This window comes from Bos javanicus, chromosome 25, assembly GCF_032452875.1.
Source record: "Bos javanicus breed banteng chromosome 25, ARS-OSU_banteng_1.0, whole genome shotgun sequence".
In the NCBI taxonomy this organism is placed as follows: Eukaryota; Metazoa; Chordata; class Mammalia; order Artiodactyla; family Bovidae; genus Bos; species Bos javanicus.
Genome location: NC_083892.1, coordinates 16,917,820 through 16,936,797, shown reverse-complemented (window position 1 = coordinate 16,936,797; position 18,978 = coordinate 16,917,820). Strand labels below are relative to the sequence as shown.

The following is an 18,978-nucleotide window of genomic DNA, read 5'->3' as shown; positions in this document are numbered from 1 at the left end:
TTATGCGCCCCATTGAAAGGCAGCACAAAGAGCAGAAATGAGGCTGCTTTCTGGGGGATGCCCCCGGGGTGACTTCTTGCCATGTCACAGCCATGGGCCCTGTTAGTGGAGGTCCTCCAGGCTGCAGTGGACACTGCATTTCCTAATCTGTGTTCAAGCCCAGCACTGCCCATTTCCTCATCACGTGACCTTGGGCAAATTACTTAAGCTCTGTGCCTGTTTTCCTACCTATGAAATGGGAATACTGGCAGTACCCATCTCATACCCCTTTGGTGAAGATTAAATGACAAAATGCAGATAAAAGTACTAAGAACACTCCATGCCACAAAACTCAACAAAACATTAACTGTCACCATCAGGACTGTCATTACTATGCCGTCATTAAAATTTTTTTTTTCTCAGCATCTTCTTGAGCCTTAAGTGAAACTGTTCACTTAATCACATGTACAAATTCTTTTTTACTCACATGTACAAAGTCTCCTGGCATATGCCAGAAGTTCAATAAACCCATAAAAGTAAACATTAAAAAAGAAACTGTCCTTTTAAAAAAATTACACAAATATGATGTGAATGTTTATATTACAGTTTTTAAATATTTAAATAAATATAGAAATTCTGAGAATAGTGAGAGCCCTCTTGTTACCTTACCCCTAATTCCCCAGACCCACCCCACTCCTCGGAGGTGGCCATTGTTAACATCTGCGGGTAGATCCAACCATCCTTAAAAAGAAAACAAAAGCATATTTGCATAAATACACATGTAAGTAAACACACAGTCTTGCTGAAAGTGTCCTTTTCTCGCCCACAAACGGGATCATGTTACATCTACGTGGATCCACAGCTTGCTTCGGAGAAGGCAATGGCACCCCACTCCAGTACTCCTGCCTGGAAAATCCTATGGACGGAGGAGCCTGGAAGGCTGCAGTCCATGGGGTCGCTGAGGGTCAGACACGACTGAGCGACTTCACTTTCACTTTTCACTTTCATGCATTGGAGAAGGAAATGGCAACCCACTCAGTGTTCTTGCCTGGAGAATCCCAGGGACGGGGCAGCCTGTTGGGCTGCTGTCTATGGGGTCACACAGAGTCGGACACGACTGAAGTGCCTTAGCAGTAGCAGCACAGCTTGCTTTTTCCCCTACACAAGCAAAATACCATGACTTTACATGTCAGGACACATATATTTTCCTCATATGTTTTAAAGACTGTGTAATAGTCTGCTGTACACATTGCTTCTAATTTGATGATGAAGCCCCTGCTGATGGGCACTTGGGTTGTTACCCAGTATTTTTGCTAATATGTGATAATGCTACAGTGAATAGCTGTGTGTATTTATCTCAGACCCCTGGTCCTAGGGTTTCTGTAGGAAGCTTCTAGGATTCCAGGAGTGGCATACAGGGCAATAGGTCCCTCGTAAGCCATTATCTGTGTGGATGAACGATAGCGCTGTACTTTTTGAATTGAGTGGCACGCCAGCACACAGAGACTGCAGGTCATTTACTGTCTATGCAGTGCAGTAAGCTGTGTTATAATCCCCCTATGTTTCAGATGAGAAAAATGAGCCTTGTCTAATGTTAGTTGGCTGGTAAACTATAGATCTGAGACTTGTACCCTAGTCTTAATGACTCCAGAGTTCACTGTATGTTGCATCTTCTAGACATATGATGAACAGTTTGCATGAGAAGTATGCATGGAAACAGCCCTAATTGTGTGGATGTGGTTCTGTGCCTCGGCTGACCCTGGTAGTCCAGGCGGTAAGCTGTCCTGTTTGTTTGCAGGATCCTGGTGACCTACTGTTCCTCCTGGAAGCTTTTTCAGTGCTGGGGAGAGCAGGAGTTTGCCATCCCTGATAATGTTCTGGGGATTGTTTACGGGCAAACCATTTGCTGGATCGGAGCCTTTTTCTCACCCCTTCTTCCTGCAATTGCAACCTTAAAGTTCATTATCATCTTTTACGTGAAAGAGGTAAGGAGAGGTGGGGTTGAGGGGTCGATAACCCGGACCATTCTTGATCTTGCAGGACATTCAGCACACACATGCCTGGAGCCCACCCAGATCCCATCAGATGTATCACAATTGCATCCCTTATTTGCTATATGTATTTTTTTTATTGTGAAAAAAAAAACAACTTTGAATGGGTTTTCACATTTTTATCATTTTGAGAGTTGAAGAATGGTCTTGCTCCTATGGTTTAAATGTTTTTGTATGTAGCTAAGAGTTGAGTTGCCAAAGTAATATCTCTGCTTTTCAATATGCTATCTAGGTTGGTCATAACTTTCCTTCCAAGGAGTAAGCATCTACAGTGGTTCTTTTGGTGATTTTAAGAAAAGGTTTATTACTTAAAATTATTTAATTTTCTGCTTGGCTTTTGGAGCTGGTGCATTTATTTTCAGTTATCAGTTATTTATGTAGCTCCTCAAACAGCTCACAGATTGTAGGCGTTGTACCTGAACTAAGGGCTCAATGGGTGAAGTAGCCCTACAGATGACTAATTTATCTTGGCTTGTTAATCAAACTTTTTAAAATTATAGATGCAATATATGCTCACTGTTAAACATTTAAACAGTGCAGGTATGTATTCCATCCCTTCTTCTAGATATAGATATAGATATAGATATATTTATATACATCTGTTAATAAGCCCAACATAATTTAGCACCTAATATACCAGGCCCTAGGAATTAAAAAATGGAAGTAATAATAGTATTATTAATAAGTACAACAGTACTAACAGGTGATAATAATACTGTGTCCTCCCACTCTGCTGAACCACTATATAGATGATCATGTAATCCTTTAAAGTAGGTACTGCTAGTAACCATATTTTATAAATTAGGAAGCTGAAGTTCAGAGAGGCTAAGTAACTGATCCAAGATCACACAGCTTATCAGTGACTCCTGAGATGTGAACCCAAGTTTACCTCACTCCAGAGCCTATGCTCTTAATCCAGTAGGCCGGGCCTTTCATTGGGTCATACTTTCTACCCAGCTGTTTTGGTCTTTGAAGAATGTTCCAGTGCTTTCATTTGAAAACTCAGTTGGCTGAAGTCACCACAGGAGAAGTGGATACCAGAAAGCTCGTAGGAACTTTTTCTTCTTCCAGAAAGTATCAGTTAGGCAGTGGCTTCCCAGCGTGTAGCTCAGTAGAGACAGCGTGGGGGTAATAGAATGGGTCACAGGCACTGGACTGAGTTCTGACACCCCAGCTTGACTGGCCAGCTGCCCCCAGACACCCTGACCAGACACCAGGGTCCCTCGGCTCACAAGATGCTCTGACTGCTGTGGTCACAGGAGCTTGATGCTCCTGAGACTATAGCTTTCTGCAATACTCAGGAGGAAGTATATGCCTCTTTCTCCCCCACTCCCCACCTGATCTCCCCTTCAAGTCTTAACCTCATTGGAAATATTTATTTCTAATATATAGGAAAGGAACTTAAGCACTGGGGGTCCAGTGCAGAGGGTGATGTTTCAGTCCCCTGTCAGAGAGCCTGAAATCCCATGTATCATAGCCAAAAAAACCAAAAGCATAAAAACAGAAACAGTATTGGAACAAATTCAGTAAAGACTTAATATATAGGAAAAATCCATGTTCACGTAAAAATGCAAGCAAAGTATCTCCTATTCTGGTATGTATATATTTAATACATATTTAAACCCCTAAGGAGAATGCTTTTTGAATCTTTTCAAATCTTCATGCTGTGTACTGTAAATATATCACGTTGTATACTCTACCTTATAATTTTGTCAATTATACCTCAGTAAAGCTGAGAAAGGAAATTTATGGTAAAGTGTTTAAAAATACATATTTTTAAAAAACAAATGAGATCATACAGTACAAAGTTTTGACGTCCCAACTTTTTATTTGACAGTGCCTTATACGATGTAAAGCTCTCTTGTTTTTTCTAAGGGCTAGGTGGTTTTCCATCGTATGAATCACTTTAACCTTTAAGGAACTACATTGATAGCTGCTTACATTGATAGCTGCTTTGGTTGCTTTCCGGAGAAGGCAATGGCACCCCACTCCAGTACTCTTGCCTGGAAAATCCCATGGATGGAGGAGCCTGGTGGGCTGTAGTCCATGGGATCGCTAAGAGTCGGACACGACTGAGCGACTTCCTTTTTTTTTTTTTTTGGTTGCTTTCAGTTATTCCCTGTTATCAACAACTGTAGCAGTAAATACCATATGCGTGTGTTTTGGCCATTTTTTTCACTTTGGTCTGTATTGCTGACTACCCTCTAGAAAGGTTATAGCCAATTTATATTCCCACTGTAATGCATGACTGTGCTCATTTATCCTCAGAGAAGCAGTGCTCTTCATTTTTCCTCTTTCTTCCTTTCTCTCCTTAGATAAGTCTTCTTTATACCTGCAGACCCTCTCCGAGGCAGTTCAGAGCATCCAATTCTAATTTCTTCTTCCTGTTGGTGTTGCTGATTGGACTGTGCTTGGCAATTATACCTCTGACAATCAGCATGGCACGGTAAATATGACTTTCTTTCTAGAACATTCCCTCCTTGACTTGTCCCTCTTTTGTGTTAAAGCCTTCTTTGCATTCTTTATTGGCACCAGCAGAGGTCAGTAAGTTACTCCTGGCTGTCAGGTCCACCTTTGTTTTGGAATCACCCTCTGGATGCTGAAATATCTTGGTCCACTTCTGAACTTGGACTTAGAGGTTTCCCATTGGTTTTGAGAGTGTTGTTTGGGTCTGTTCCACCCGATCCCTTTTCCTAGGACCTCTCTTCTGGTCGCGTTTGGGATTGTTTGTTTCTGATTGTAAAGATAATGCGTGGGCACTGAGAAGATTTGGCGTGTCTTCTATGTACCAGGCACTGTTCTAGGTGCTGGGGGTATAAAGACAACTCAGACATGGCACGGGGGAGCGTGTCATCTAGTGTGGAATTTGGAAAGAAGGGAAATGTTCAGTCCTGAGGATGAGAAATTGAGGGTTCCAAACCCAGGGGTGCCACTTTTTCTGTTATAACCATTTATACCGACTCTGGAAAGAGAGTAAACGACTTAGCCTTTGCAAGCTATATGGTTTCTGTAGCACTTATTTGGCTCAACTGATTACGTATCATCTATGTTGCATCTATGTATATAAGCCAGTAGGCAAGACTATGTTCCGGTAAAACTTTATGAAAAATAGACTGTGGACCAGATTTGGTCTATGGGCTGTAGTTTGCCACCCCTTGACTTAGTCTCATGAAATTCCATTTCTTTATTTTATGTATCCTATTTTGTCCCATTTCTTCATTTTGTTTTTTCTTATACTGGAGTGAGTTGCCATTTCCTACTCCAGGGGATCTTCCTGACCCAGGGATCGAACCCACGTCTCTTGCACCTCCTGCGTTGGCAGGTGGATTCTTTACCACTGCGCCACATTTCTTCATCTTTAATTGAAAAGCCTAGAACTTTGAATTCCTCTCTCAGGTTTTATTATTTTTTAAACTAATTTGAGTCTGTGTCAGTTCAGTTCAGTTCAGTTGCTCAGTCGCGTCCAATTCTTTGTGACCCCATGGACTGCAGCACGGATTCCCTGTCCATCACCAACTCCCAGAGCTTGCTCAGACTCATGTCCATGAAGTTGGTGATGCCAACCAACCATCTCATCCTGTCATCCCCTTCTTTGCCTGCCTTCCATCTTTCCCAGCATCAGGGTCTTTTCCAGTGAGTCAGTTCTTCGCATCAGGTGGCCAAAGTCTATGTATGTTTATTGTAATGGTAGTATGTTATACATTGAAAAATTCAAGTAGTACAGAAAAGAGTATAAATTAAAGAGATTTATTATGAAAAATGTATTTTTTAAATGCATATGGAATAATAGTGTTTGGCAACTTAATTTGTTTCACTTTTATATTATGTCCTTTTCCAGGCCAGCACATACAGAACTCTTGTTCTTTTAATTTTTTAACTTTGGATTTTTAAAATAAGAAATGCATTCACACGGCATAGATTTGGAAAAGTATAGACGAGTATGTGGTGGAAATTCATGCTCCAGTTCTGTTTCCGGCTACTTAGCTTCTATCTAAGCCAGTCATATCTATATGTGTGTGTCCCTCTAGGTGGTTCTTTATTCCAGTGTATGAATGGATCACAAATTGCTCATCCATTTTCTTAAACAACATTTAGGTTGTTTCCAGGAATCAATTTTTATCCATAAAATAGGGCTGCAGTAGAAAATTTCCTACACAGAACTTTGTGATGTGACTATAGCCAATTCTTGTAAGCCTTAATTTTTTTCCCATTGTAATTTTATTTTTCCCTTTTTATTTAAACAATTTTCAAATCTATGGAAAAGTTGAAAAAAATAGCAGCAGTGACAGCTTATATACCCTTTACCTGGATGTCCCAACTGTTGCATCCTGCTCCATTTGTCTACTCTATCTCTGTTCATACCTTTTGTGTGTGTGCAGATGAACCACACCATGTTTGTAGGCATCATAACATTTCATTCCTAAATACCTAAACCTTCACTTCCTAAAGGTAAGGACATTCTTCCTATATATCCACAATAACATTATCACACCTAAGAAAAATAACGCCAATATCATATTCCCACCATTGCCAAGTTTCTCCAGTTGTCCGCAAATAGTCTTTTAGAGCTTTATTTTGTAAATGAGGCTCTTTTTCAGGTTTTACTCATTACTTTTGGTTACCATGTTTCCTTAGTCTTTTTTAATCTTAAAAAAGTCGAGGCCAGTTTCCTCACCTCTAAATTAATAGGCTGAAGAGTGGTCTCCCCACATTCTAGAGCTGTCTGTTTTCTCACAGTGTCATTTATCTTGATCTTTTTTTTTTAATTTCTGATGCTCAATTTACTGCTGTTCTAGAATATCACCAGAGTATCTATCTTTGAGTAACAGATTCTTTTTTTTTAACTGTAGTTGATTTTCAGTGTTGTGTTAGTTTCAGGTATACAGCAAAGTGATTTAGTTATATAAATATATTCTTTTTCAGATTCTTTTCCTTTATAGGTTATTATAAAATACTGAGTATAGTTCTCTGTGCTGTACAATGGGTCCTTGTTGATTACCTGTTTTATATGTAAGTAGTATGTATATGTTAATCCCAAACTTCTAATTTATCCCTACCCACTCATCACCTTCTCCTTTGGTAACCATAAGTTTGTTTTCTATGTCTGTGGGTCTATTTATGTTTTGTAAAAAAAGTTCATTAAATTTTTTAGATTACACATACCATTTCTCTGTTTGGCTTATTTCACTTAATATGATAATCTTTAGGTCCATCTATTTGCAGCAAATGGTATTGTTTCATTCTTTTTTCTGGCTGAGTAATACTCCATTGTGTGTGTGTGTGTGTGTGTGTGTGTGCCACATCTTCCTATTCATTCATCTCTCGATGGATACTTAGGTTGCTTCCATGCACTGAACACTGGGGTGCATGTATCTATTCAAATTAAAGTTTTCTCTGGATATATGCCCAGGAGTAAGAGTGCAGGATCATATATGGTAGCTCTATTTTTTAACTCGACCTTCTGTCCTCAATTTCTTGTAAACTGGAAATCAAGTCTAGGGACTTGAGACTTCAGGGTAAGCATTTTTGACTGGGGTTTTCCCGAAGGCCCATGCGGTCAGGCAGTTCCTTGTGGGTCCTGTTAATGCAGCTTTGCAGGCGTGCAGAGGAGGCTGCTCAGCCTGTGCTGCAGGCCTGGGCTGAGCCCCATGCTTTGTGTCCTGGCAGCATCCCGTCCTCCAAAGCCTGTGGGCCATTCACCAACTTCAACACCACCTGGGAAGTGGTCCCCAAGACAGTGAGCACCTTCCCCAACTCGCTGCAGACGCTGGTTTATGGCATCACTTCGGAAGCCTTCGCAGTGCCTTTTTTCATGATCATCTGGTAAGTGAGAACCACCAGGGCTCTGCAAGTGTTTTCCATCGAGACTGGTGGGCTGCTCTCCGCTGGGAAATGGAGGTCACCTGAGACACTGGTGTGCTACTGAACCTCTCTGGGCTGTACTTTACCTAATCCCTAAAATGTTGTAATAATAGTAATTCTTTCAGGATATTGTTGAACAGGTTCAGGGAGATCCCAAATATAAGGCACTTAGCCAGATGGCTGACTTATAAAATATAACCCAATAAACACTGCATATTATTAGTATTACTGCATATTAGTAGTATCACAAAATTAGTTGCTCTTCAGAAAAGGAATTGATAACTGGGCTGAGAGAAGAATACCAGTGTAGGAGCATGCCCTTGAATCCTGGCTCTACCATTTACAAGCTGTGTGGCCTCGGGTCATCACATTTCCTCTCTGAGTCTTGATTTCCCCACCTGGAAAATGGGAATAAAAATGGCACATACCTTGTAGGGCTGTGAGAAGAAGGACACATGGTGACATGTGTGAAGTGATTAGCAGAGGACCGGCCCTTAGTGAAGGCTTGGTAAATGACAAAGGTTGGGTGCAGAGGCGATGAGGGCTTTTGTGCAGAGATTCATTTTGCGTGTTAAAGTAATTCTAATCACAAATGTGTGTTGAGGGCTTACTTTGTATTAGGCACTGTTCTAATTACTGTCCATTCTCATTATTCATAAATTCCATATTTTTTATGTATTGTAAAAATGCTTAGTAGCTAAAATATTTTTGTAACCAAAAAGTCAATACTAGTGATGCTTTTTTGTGGGTATTTATGGAGTGTGTTACTCATGCATTGAGTAACAAAAAATGAGTTGCCTTGACATACAGTGTCTCAGTGTATTTATTATTCCGCTGCTGTAGTGGAATATCATAGACTGGGTCGCTAAATATTGTTTCTCATGGTTCTGGAGCCTGGAAGTCTGGGATCAAGATTCCAATATGGTCAGATGAAGATCCTCTACAGACTTCTTGTATTCTGTAATGGCAGAAGGGGCTAGGGAACTCTCTGATGTCTCTTTAATAGGGGCACTAGTCCCATTTGTGAGGGCTTCATCCTCATGACCTAATCACCTTCCACAGGTCTTCTTTCTAATACCATCACCTTGGAATTAGGACTTATATGAACTTTGGCAGGACACAGTATTCAAACCATAGCTCAGACTGTAACTAAGTATCCTAAATTTTTATGATCTGTTTATAGTGCCATGTTTCTTGCATTTCATGCTTTTGGTGGTGGGTGATTTTGCTGTTCATGCAGACATGAAGTGTTTTCTAGGGTTTTCTAAGTGCACGAAGGCTGGAATGTGTTTTATGCAGAGACTGTGCTTGTTAGAATCAGCGAACTAAAATGGACTGGAGTGGGTGAATTTAACTCTGATGACCATTATATCTACTACTGCGGGCAGGAATCCCTCAGAAGAAATGGAGTAGCCATCATGGTCAACAAAAGAGTTCGAAATGCAGTACTTGGATGCAATCTCAAAAATGACAGAATGATCTCTCTTTGTTTCCAAGGCAAACCATTCAATATCACAGTAATCCAAGTTTTGCCCCAAGTAACGCTGAAGAAGCTGAAGTTGAACGGTTCTATGAAGACCTACAAGACCTTTTAGAACTAACATCCAAAAAAGATGTCCTTTTCATTATAGGGGACTGGAATGCAAAAGTAGGAAGTCAAGAAACACCTGGAGTAACAGGCAAATTTGGCCTTGGAATATGGAATGAAGCAGGGCAAAAACTAATAGAGTTTTGCCAAGAAAAGGCACTGGTCATAGCAAACACCCTCTTCCAACAACACAAGAGAAGACTCTACACATGGACATCACCAGATGATCAACACTGAAATCAGATTAATTATATTCTTTGCAGCCAAAGATGGAGAAGCTCTATACAGTCAACAAAAACAAGACCAGGAGCTGACTGTGGCTCAGATCATGAACTCCTTGTTGCCAAATTCAGACTTAAATTGAAGAAAGTAGGGAAAACCACTAGACCATTCAGGTATGACCTAAATCAAATCCCTTATGATTATACAGTGGAAGTGAGAAATAGATTTAAGGGACTAGATCTGATAGATAGAGTACCTGATGAACTATGGACTGAGGTTCGTGACATTGTACAGGAGACAGGGATCCATCCTGTACCATCCCCATGGAAAAGACCATCCCCATGGAAAAGAAATGCAAAAAAGCAAAATGGCTGTCTGGGGAGGCCTTACAAATAGCTGTGAAAAGAAGAGAAGCGAAACAAAGGAGAAAAGGAAGGATATAAGCATCTGAATGCAGAGTTCCAAAGAATTGCAAGAAGAGGTAAGAAAGCCTTCCTCAGTGATCAATGCAAAGAAATAGAGGAAAACAACAGAATGGGAAAGACTAGAGATCTCTTCAAGAAAATTAGAGATACCAAGGGAACATTACATGCAAAGATGGGCTCGATAAAGGACAGAAATGGTATGGACCTAACAGAAGCAGAAGATATTAAGAAGAGGTGGCAAGAATACACAGAAGAACTGTACAAAAAAGATCTTCACAACCCAGATAATCACGATGGTGTGATCACTGACCTAGAGCCAGACATCCTGGAATGTGAAGTCAAGTGGGCCTTAGAAAGCATCACTATGAACAAAGCTAGTGGAGGTGATGGAATTCCAGTTGAGCTATTTCAAATCCTGAAAGATGATGCTGTGAAAGTTCTGCACCCAATATGCCAGCAAATTTGGAAGACTCAGCAGTGGCCACAGGACTGGAAAAGGTCAGTTTTCATTCCAATCCCAAAGAAAGGCAATGCTAAAGAATGCTCAAATTACCGCACAGTTGCACTCATCTCACACGCTAGTAAAGTAATGCTCAAAATTCTCCAAGCCAGGCTTCAGCAATACGTGAACCGTGAACTTCCAGTTGTCCAAGCTGGTTTTAGAAAAGGCAAAGGAACCAGAGATCAAATTGCCAACATCCGCTGGATCATGGAGAAAGCAAGAGAGTTCCAGAAAAATATCTATTTCTGCTTTATGGACTATGCCAAAGCCTTTGACTGTGTGGATCACAATAAACTGTGGAAAATTCTTCAAGAGATGGGAATACCAGAACACCTGACCTGCCTCTTGAGAAATTTGTATGCAGGTCAGGAAGCAACAGTTAGAACTGGACATGGAACAACTGACTGGTTCCAAATAGGAAAAGGAGTACATCAAGGCTATATATTGTCACCCTGCTTATTTAACTTCTATGTAGTGTACATCATGAGAAACGCTGGGCTGGAAGAAGCACAAGCTGGAATCAAGATTGCTGGGAGAAATATCAATAACCTCAGATATGCAGATGATACCACCCTTATGGCAGAAAGTGAAGAGGAACTAAAAAGCCTCTTGGTGAAAGTGAAAGAGGAGAGTGAAAAAGTTGGCTTAAAACTCAACATTCAGAAAACAAAGATCATGGCATCTAGTCCCATCACTTCATGGGAAATAGATGGGGAAACAATGGAAACAGTGTCAGACTTTATTTTGGGGGGCTCCAAAATCACTGCAGATGGTGACTGCAGCCATGAAATTAAAGACACTTACTCCTTGGAAGGAAAGTTATGACCAACCTAGATAGCATATTGAAGAACAGAGACATTACTTTGCCAACAAATGTCCGTCTAGTCAAGGCTATGGTTTTTCCAGTGGTCATGTATGGATGTGAGAGTTGGACTGTGAAGAAAGCTGAGCACCGAAGAATTGATGCTTTTGAACTGTGGTGTTGGAGAAGACTCTTGAGAGTCCCTTGGACTGCAAGGAGATCCAACCAGTCCATTCTGAAGGAGATCAGTCCTGGGTGTTCTTTGGAAGGAATGATGCTAAAGCTAAAACTCCAGTACTTTGGCCACCTCATGCAAAGAGTTGACTCATTGGAAAAGACTCTGATGCTGGGAGGGATTGGGGGCAGGAGGAGAAGGGGACGACAGAGGATGAGATGGCCGGATGGCATCACTGACTCGCTGGACGTGAGTCTGAGTGAACTCCGGGAGTTGGTGATGGACAGGGAGGCCTGGTGTGCTGTGTGATTCATGGGGTCACAAAGAGTCGGACACAACTGAGCAACTGAACTGTGCTTGTTAGATAAGCTTCATTCCGGCACACATCATGGTGCTGTTGGCTGTGAGTTCAGTGATATTAAATAAGGTGTCTTTAAATAGAAACAGTTATTATGTATTAATAACTTTCTTTCTCAAGAAACATAAAAGAAACTATCGATCAGCTGACAAAAATGTTGTGACCAGAGGCACAAAGGAACCTGTTCTGTATTTCCTTTGGGACCATTGTTTCAGAATTCACTGGTTCAGTTTCCTGGAACCTATAGAACTACCACAAATCACTGAGTTGATTGTAGCTTACCTGTTCTAACTCCTGCAGTCATCAGTTATCCTATGAGGTAGATATTACTACAGTAAAATCCCACAATGATGCAAGAAAAGGGTTAAAAAATTTATTTGTTAAAGGTAAGATACCGTTGATATTAATACAATGATGTGGGAGTTGTAGCCCATTAGCCTGGAATTCCGCGGATCCTGGAATCCAGCGGCTCCATCGTTGTTGGTTCACTCCAGCTGTGGTCTGGCTGCCGCCATCTGGGGTGGTTACCTGATCTGGCTTCCACATCATTGGGGGTCACTCTCGACCTTGGCCATGGGGACTTCCAGAAGAGAAGACTGACATCCCTGATTCCAGTGGCCCTCACATCCTCAGCCTTCTCTGGGGAGATTAAATAGGCAGCCAGCTCCCCTTCATGGATGATGTTGCCTGCTGTTTACCTGGGCACTTGCCCTTCACTTCACTTGTCCGTCTTCTCAAAGATAATAATTTCAACCACCCATAATTGAGGTCTGGGGCTGCACAGAAAACAGGAGCAATTGCCAGTTGCTTTTATTCAGAACTGTATTATGTTAGGCTTGTTATCAGTGGGTTTTACTCTGTTATCCCCATTTTACAGATGAGGGGGCTGAGGCCAGAGAGGCTCCACAGTGATCATCCACAGTCACTTTATTCTGTGTTGAGCTGAGCTTCTGGCCCATCTCCTCCTCTCTCCCCTCTCTTGTGTGTGCCAGCGGAGATTCAAGAGCTTTAGTATTAACTTAGAAAGCAAGGCAGGAATCGGTCTCTGCTGCCATTGCCAAATAAAACCTCTCTGGCTATTTCTGATGCTCTCTGCTTGGGAGAGGGGTGGGTTTTCTTTTTTTCTTCTTCTGTTCAAACAAAAGTAAAACTGTTCCAGGCCAAGTGGGTCGGGTCGTTTTGCAGTGGCCTTCAGATGGTACAAACTCCCTAGTGACCTCTCGCCTTATGTTGCAGCCTCATTATGTTTTACTTCATCGCCCTGGCTGGAGCGCACAAGCGGGTGGTCGTCCAGCTCCGAGAGCAGCTGAACCTGGTAAGAAAGCTCCGGTCCCGGGAGTCAGGGCCAGGGATGTTTATGGCAGGACATGGAAAGGAATGGGAGTTTCTCCCGGGGAGAGACTGGGATACTGTATCACCACTCCCCCAGAACTCTGCCTTCAGGCCTGGACTCCTGCAGTTCCATCCTCATACTGTGCTGGGATGCAGAGGTGAAGAAGGGAGATGGACTGCTCAGTGGCTAAAGGAAAAAGATACATTCCGACTGCTATAACTGCTGTAAAGATGGCGTAGATGAGCTAGTTAGAGAGTGCCTGGTGGACCATCTGCTGCTGAGATAGCAGCCATTTCAGCAGGAAGTGACGATGGAGCCAAGACTTGAATGATGAGAAGGAGCCAGTTATGGGAGGTCTTGGGTATGAGAGTAACAGGCAGAGACAACAGTGAGATCTGGGCCCAGAAGGAAGGGCAGTCTGCACGGAGGGTGCATGATGGGAAAGGCAAGGCGAGCTTGAGTCACAGCACTGCCTGAGGGTGCTGGTGAGAAGTCTGGGTTTAATTCTGAGTGTGATAAGAAGCCACTGGAGGGTGTTGTCCAAGTCTGATGTTCATTTTTAAAAGAACATTTTTACAAGGCTGCTTTGTGGACCGGGGGCTGGGGTGGGGGGGTCTGGGGGACAAGAGTAAAAGAGACAGTTTGGAGGTCACTGGAGGTCCAGTAGTTTGGATCCTTGGCCTTGAATCTGATAGGTAATTTCTTGGGTTGAAATAATATTTGTTTCCAAATATATTGACTATGCTGTTGAACCTATTTTTTTTTTTTTAGGAAAGTCGTGACAAGCGTTATCTAATCCAGAAACTCACAGAAGCCCAGAGGGATCTGAGGAACCGGCTAGACTGACGGGGAAATGCTGCTGCCTGTGGCTTACAGGCTGGCCTGGTGACCTGCCAGCCTACAATATCCGTCGGGGATTTTAGCGGAAATTTTAAAATATATTTTTCTGGAGTTTGGGCCTTTCCTGAAAGTGGCTCCATATGTGCAGCTCCAGTGGCCGTGTTTACATTAACAGGTCCCTGCCCTTAGGGCATTAGTAAAGCAGGTTCAAAACCATGTCTTCTGCCTGTAACCCAGCAGCTCAGGGGCAACTTAACCAAAACACTGACTTTGAAGCTTTTCAACTGAAATTGAGGAGAGACCACTCATGTTTTTACAAGCTCACTTGTATCGTCTTTTAAAGTTAACTGTGGAAGTCATCAGTCCATGAGCCTGGGTTCGTTCTTTTGAACCAGGTTCTGGGGGTTTAGGCTGAGAGGTGTTCCCTTAAGAAGCAGTGACTCTTGTGAATGGTTCTGTATACTTAAAATGCAGAAACCCTGGAATCATGATGTTTGAAACAGGTGGTGGAGCCTGGAGAGGATGGTTATGTAATTTCAGCTATGTGGTAATATGTAATATGAGAGTAATACTGTATGACAGAGAAAAGCCCTTCCTGCCGTGTGAATAAGGAAGGCCCCGAGGGCCTTGGATTGAGCCCATGATGGGGGAGCAGCCACAGCTTGGTAGCCTGGATTTCGTAGCTTCCTGGGCATGTTGCTACAGCCTCATTACTCAGGGGAAGCTGCTTTAAGGGCCTGGATAGTCACAACCTTCCATTCCCTTCTAGTCCTGGGTTTGGAGATTTGGCAAAGGGTTCTGTGCCATCAAGATTAAGAGGCAGAGTGCATCTCGCTCTGCCAAAGGCCACATCCCTTCCTGCACTGAGCTCTCTGAATGGCACTTCACAGTTCGGAGCCAGGCTGGAAGGGGCTGTTGAGTGTTTGAGTGTTGGGGGCACGTGGGCTGCAGCATCAGGCCAGCCTTTGGCGGTGTACCCAACTAGACCGAATGCTGGAGCTTTTAAATGTACGTATTCATAGTTTTAAAGGCTCTTGTTTTTCTTGTGCTTAAAATTTTTAATTTCATTTTACAAAACATGTAGATATCTCTTAAGACTTCTATTACCATAAAAACCTTATGCAATGAATACCTCAGTATAAACTTACCTGAAATTAATAGCTTTAAACCTTTTCACATAAGCCTTGATTATAGTTTAATCAGTTTTCATTCTAATACCTTCAGAATCTTTTCCAAAGTACTGTAGTTTTGTAATGGACTGTCTGTGCCCTCCTTCTCGTGTTTTCCTTCCTTTCACTGGCTCGTTAAACCTTTCCTTGGGTTTGCCTCGCATTTAAAGGTGGGTGCAGGTTTTAGAAAGCTGCTGTTATGAAGACTATTTCCCACCCCCAGGACTCTCCCATTACTCAAAAATGATTCACTCCTTGCTCTTAGAAACAAAGCAAGCTCACCACAGTTAACACAAGTCTATCTACTTGTCCCTTTGCCAGACTTTTTTTTTTTTTTGCTCTTCTACAGTTAGTATTCATACAGGGTATTTTTAAAAACTATAAAACTGATGAGCTTTTCAAGCTTTTCATACCTTTTTAAGGTTTATGAATATTTAAGTCTAATAACTAGTATGGAATTTTGAACAAATGAAAGTTCATTCCATCCTCACTTAAAAAATTCTAAATTGTTGGCATTTTTGCCTAAAGAATTTATATGTAGCGCATTCTTGCCTTCAGCATGCTTCTGAGAACAGTCAAGTATTCTGTGCAGCGTGTGTGTGTGTGTGTGTGTGTGTGTGTGTGTGTGTGTGTTGGAAGCTCTGTTTTCTTTCCTGTTATTATACTGAAATATGCTAATATATTCATCTTAGGTAAATGCTGCTAACTTGCATACTTTGTACTTGAATATTTTTTTATATTTTGATAATTTTAATAACTGCAGGAGATGTCTGTATAATTGTTAAAGTGCAGCTCTCTCTAACAAATGTGCATTAAAACTACTGATTAAACTGTATCTTGAAGGTTTTAAAATGTGATTGTGTGTGGTTGGAGGGGTCTTGTCAGCAATCTAGTGACCATAGAAAACTATAACAGTTTGTAATGTTACTCTTTGCCTTTTCCTAGAATCAGAGAGAAGAAAGATTTAATTTTAGAAAGTCATCAAATGAGTGCAATTAAGGCTCTATTTTAAGCCAAGGAGGTATGTGTGTGTGTGTGTGTGTTTTAAACTTAAAAGACATAGTTATTTCAAGCATTCCCTATCCCACCTCCCAGAGGAATTTTATTCTCCCAGAAAATTATATAATATATATTCAAGCAAATATGTATCTGTAGTTGTATGCATGATATTTATTTATTTCTGAGCTTCTCCTTTTTTCCTCCTTAATAATATCTTGAAGAACATGGCATTCTTCCATATGTCATTGTATACTTTCATAATCATTTACCAGTGCTGGATACTTAGTTTTCAGTCACTACCCCTTCCCTGACCCCACACACCTCATTATAAACACTGGGAATTGGAATTTTGAAAGTCCATGCAAACATTTCTCTTTTCTTTGTTCTACCCCATTCGGCTTCAGGTTCTTTTTTTTTTTTTTTAACATATAATGCATTTATTAAGAGTTCAACATTATTTTTTTCTTTTTTTAATTTTTAATTGGAGGATAGTTTCTTTACACTGCTGTGTCGGTTTCTGCCATTAAACAACGTGAATCAACCATAAGTGTATATATATCCCCCGACCTTAAAACCTCCCTTCCAACCCCCCACCCCAGCTTCAGGTTCTTGTTCTTTATCAAGACAGCCTTGCACTTCCTTGCAATCACAAAATATTCTCATAGAGAAGAATCCAGTTACACAGGTCTTTAATTTGTATTAACTCTGTTAGCAAAGTAAATTTCTGCAGCTACATGTCTGATTGCAGATACTCACTTGAGTAAGTATTGGAGAGGGCTTTCCTGGAGGCTCAGTCAGTAAAGAATCTGCCTGCAATGCGGGAGACCTGGGTTTGATACCTGGGTTGGGAAGATCCCCTGGAGAAGGGCATGGCAACCCACTCCAGTAGTCTTGCCTAGAGAATCCCCATAGTCAGGAGCCTGGCGGGATACATACAGTCCATGGGGTTGCAAGAGTTGGATACGACTGAGAGACTAATAAGAGCAGAGCAGAAGAAAGGAATTAAAGGGATGGCACAGCAAGGTCTGATCTCTAGGAAGATAGAACTTTTTAATGTGTCTTCTTTATATAGGGTGTTACTTTATTAGTAAATTTCATTTGGTATATTTTCTTTCCAAAACATGGGATGTGCTTGGGACTATAGAGTGGCTTTCTAACTTGCTTAGTTGCATAAGTTTTTACAGATTTCCTTACCTTTCTGGGATAAAGTACCCTCATTTTTTTTTTAGTACCCTCATTTTTAAAATGAAAAAATAACTGAATTCACTTTTATTTTTGAGGATTGAATTAGGGAATAATAATAAACTGTGGAAAATTCTGAAAGAGATGGGAATACCAGACCACCTGACCTGCCTCTTGAGAAACCTATATGCAGGTCAGGAAGCAACAGTTAGAACTGGACATGGAACAACAGACTGGTTCCAAATAGGAAAAGAAGTATGTCAAGGCTGTATATTGTCACCCTGCTTATTTAACTTATATGCAGAGTACATCATGAGAAACGCTGGGCTGGAAGAAGCACAAGCTGGAATCAAGATTGCTGGGAGAAATATCAATAACCTCAGATATTTAGATGACACCACCCTTATGGCAGAAAGTGAAGAGGAACTAAAAAAAAAAAAAAAGCCTCTTGATGAAAGTGAAAGAGGAGAGTGAAAAAGTTGGCTTAAAGCTCAACATTCAGAAAACTAAGATCATGGCATCTGGTCCCAACACTTCATGGGAAATAGATGGGGAAACAGTGGAAACAGTGTCAGACTTTATTTTTGGGGGCTCCAAAATCACTGCAGATGATGATTGCAGCCATGAAATTAAAAGACGCTTACTCCTTGGAAGAAAAGTTATGACCAACCTAGATAGCATGTTAAAAAGCAGAGACATTACTTTGCCAACAAAGGTCCATCTAGTCAAGGCTATGGTTTTTCCAGTGGTCATGCATATGGATGTGAGAGTTGGAGTGTGAAGAAAGCTGAGCGCCGAAGAATTGATGCTTTTGAACTGTGGTGTTGGAGAAGACTCTTGAGAGTCCCTTGGACTGCAAGGAGATCCAACCAGTCCATTCTGAAGGAGATCAGTCCTGGGTGTTCTTCGGAAGGACTGATGCTGAAGCTGAAACTCCAATACTTTGGCCACCTCATGTGAAGAGTTGACTTATTGGAAAAGACTCTGATGCTGGGAGGGATTGGGGGCAGGAGAAAAAGGGGATGACAAAGGATGAGATGGCTGGATAGCATCACCGACTCAATGGACATGAGTTTGAGTGAACTCTGGGAGTTGGTGGTGGCCAGGGAGGCCTGGCGTGCTGTGATTCATGGGGTCTCAAAGAGTTGGACACAACTAAGCGACTAAACTGAATGAAGCCTTTTCATTATGAAATTTTGTTTTTTCATTACAAAAATACGTGTTTATTATAGAAATTTGAAAGCTATAGAGAAAAAAGAAGTGAATCATGTATAAGCAACATTTATGGACGTCCACTGTTAACCTTGGCAAAATGCCTCGTAAGGTAGAAAGAACAGAGTGAGGGATGGAGGACAACAAGAACCAAAGGAAGAAAAATAAAAATTCTCATTTCTTTTTCATAAGTGTTTTTTCACTGTATCCAAAGTTCTTTATAAGCATTTCAGTGGGCTACATAACATCATACAGATGGATCACAACTTTTTTTTAACA

At 41.4% G+C, this 18,978-nt stretch overlaps 1 protein-coding gene across 1 annotated transcript in view; it reads left to right on the top strand.

The window, feature by feature from the left end:
• The window catches only part of TMC7 (transmembrane channel like 7), a 57,036-nt gene extending 40,895 nt beyond the window's left edge, over window positions 1-16,141 (top strand). The window contains exons 12-16 of the mRNA XM_061401261.1: window positions 1,778-1,964; window positions 4,346-4,476; window positions 7,698-7,853; window positions 13,201-13,279; window positions 14,069-16,141. Coding sequence (XP_061257245.1) covers window positions 1,778-1,964; window positions 4,346-4,476; window positions 7,698-7,853; window positions 13,201-13,279; window positions 14,069-14,143 — 628 coding nt within the window. The 3' untranslated portion in view covers window positions 14,144-16,141. The remainder of the gene's footprint in view (window positions 1-1,777; window positions 1,965-4,345; window positions 4,477-7,697; window positions 7,854-13,200; window positions 13,280-14,068) is intronic.
• The last annotated feature ends 2,837 nt before the right edge of the window (window positions 16,142-18,978 follow it).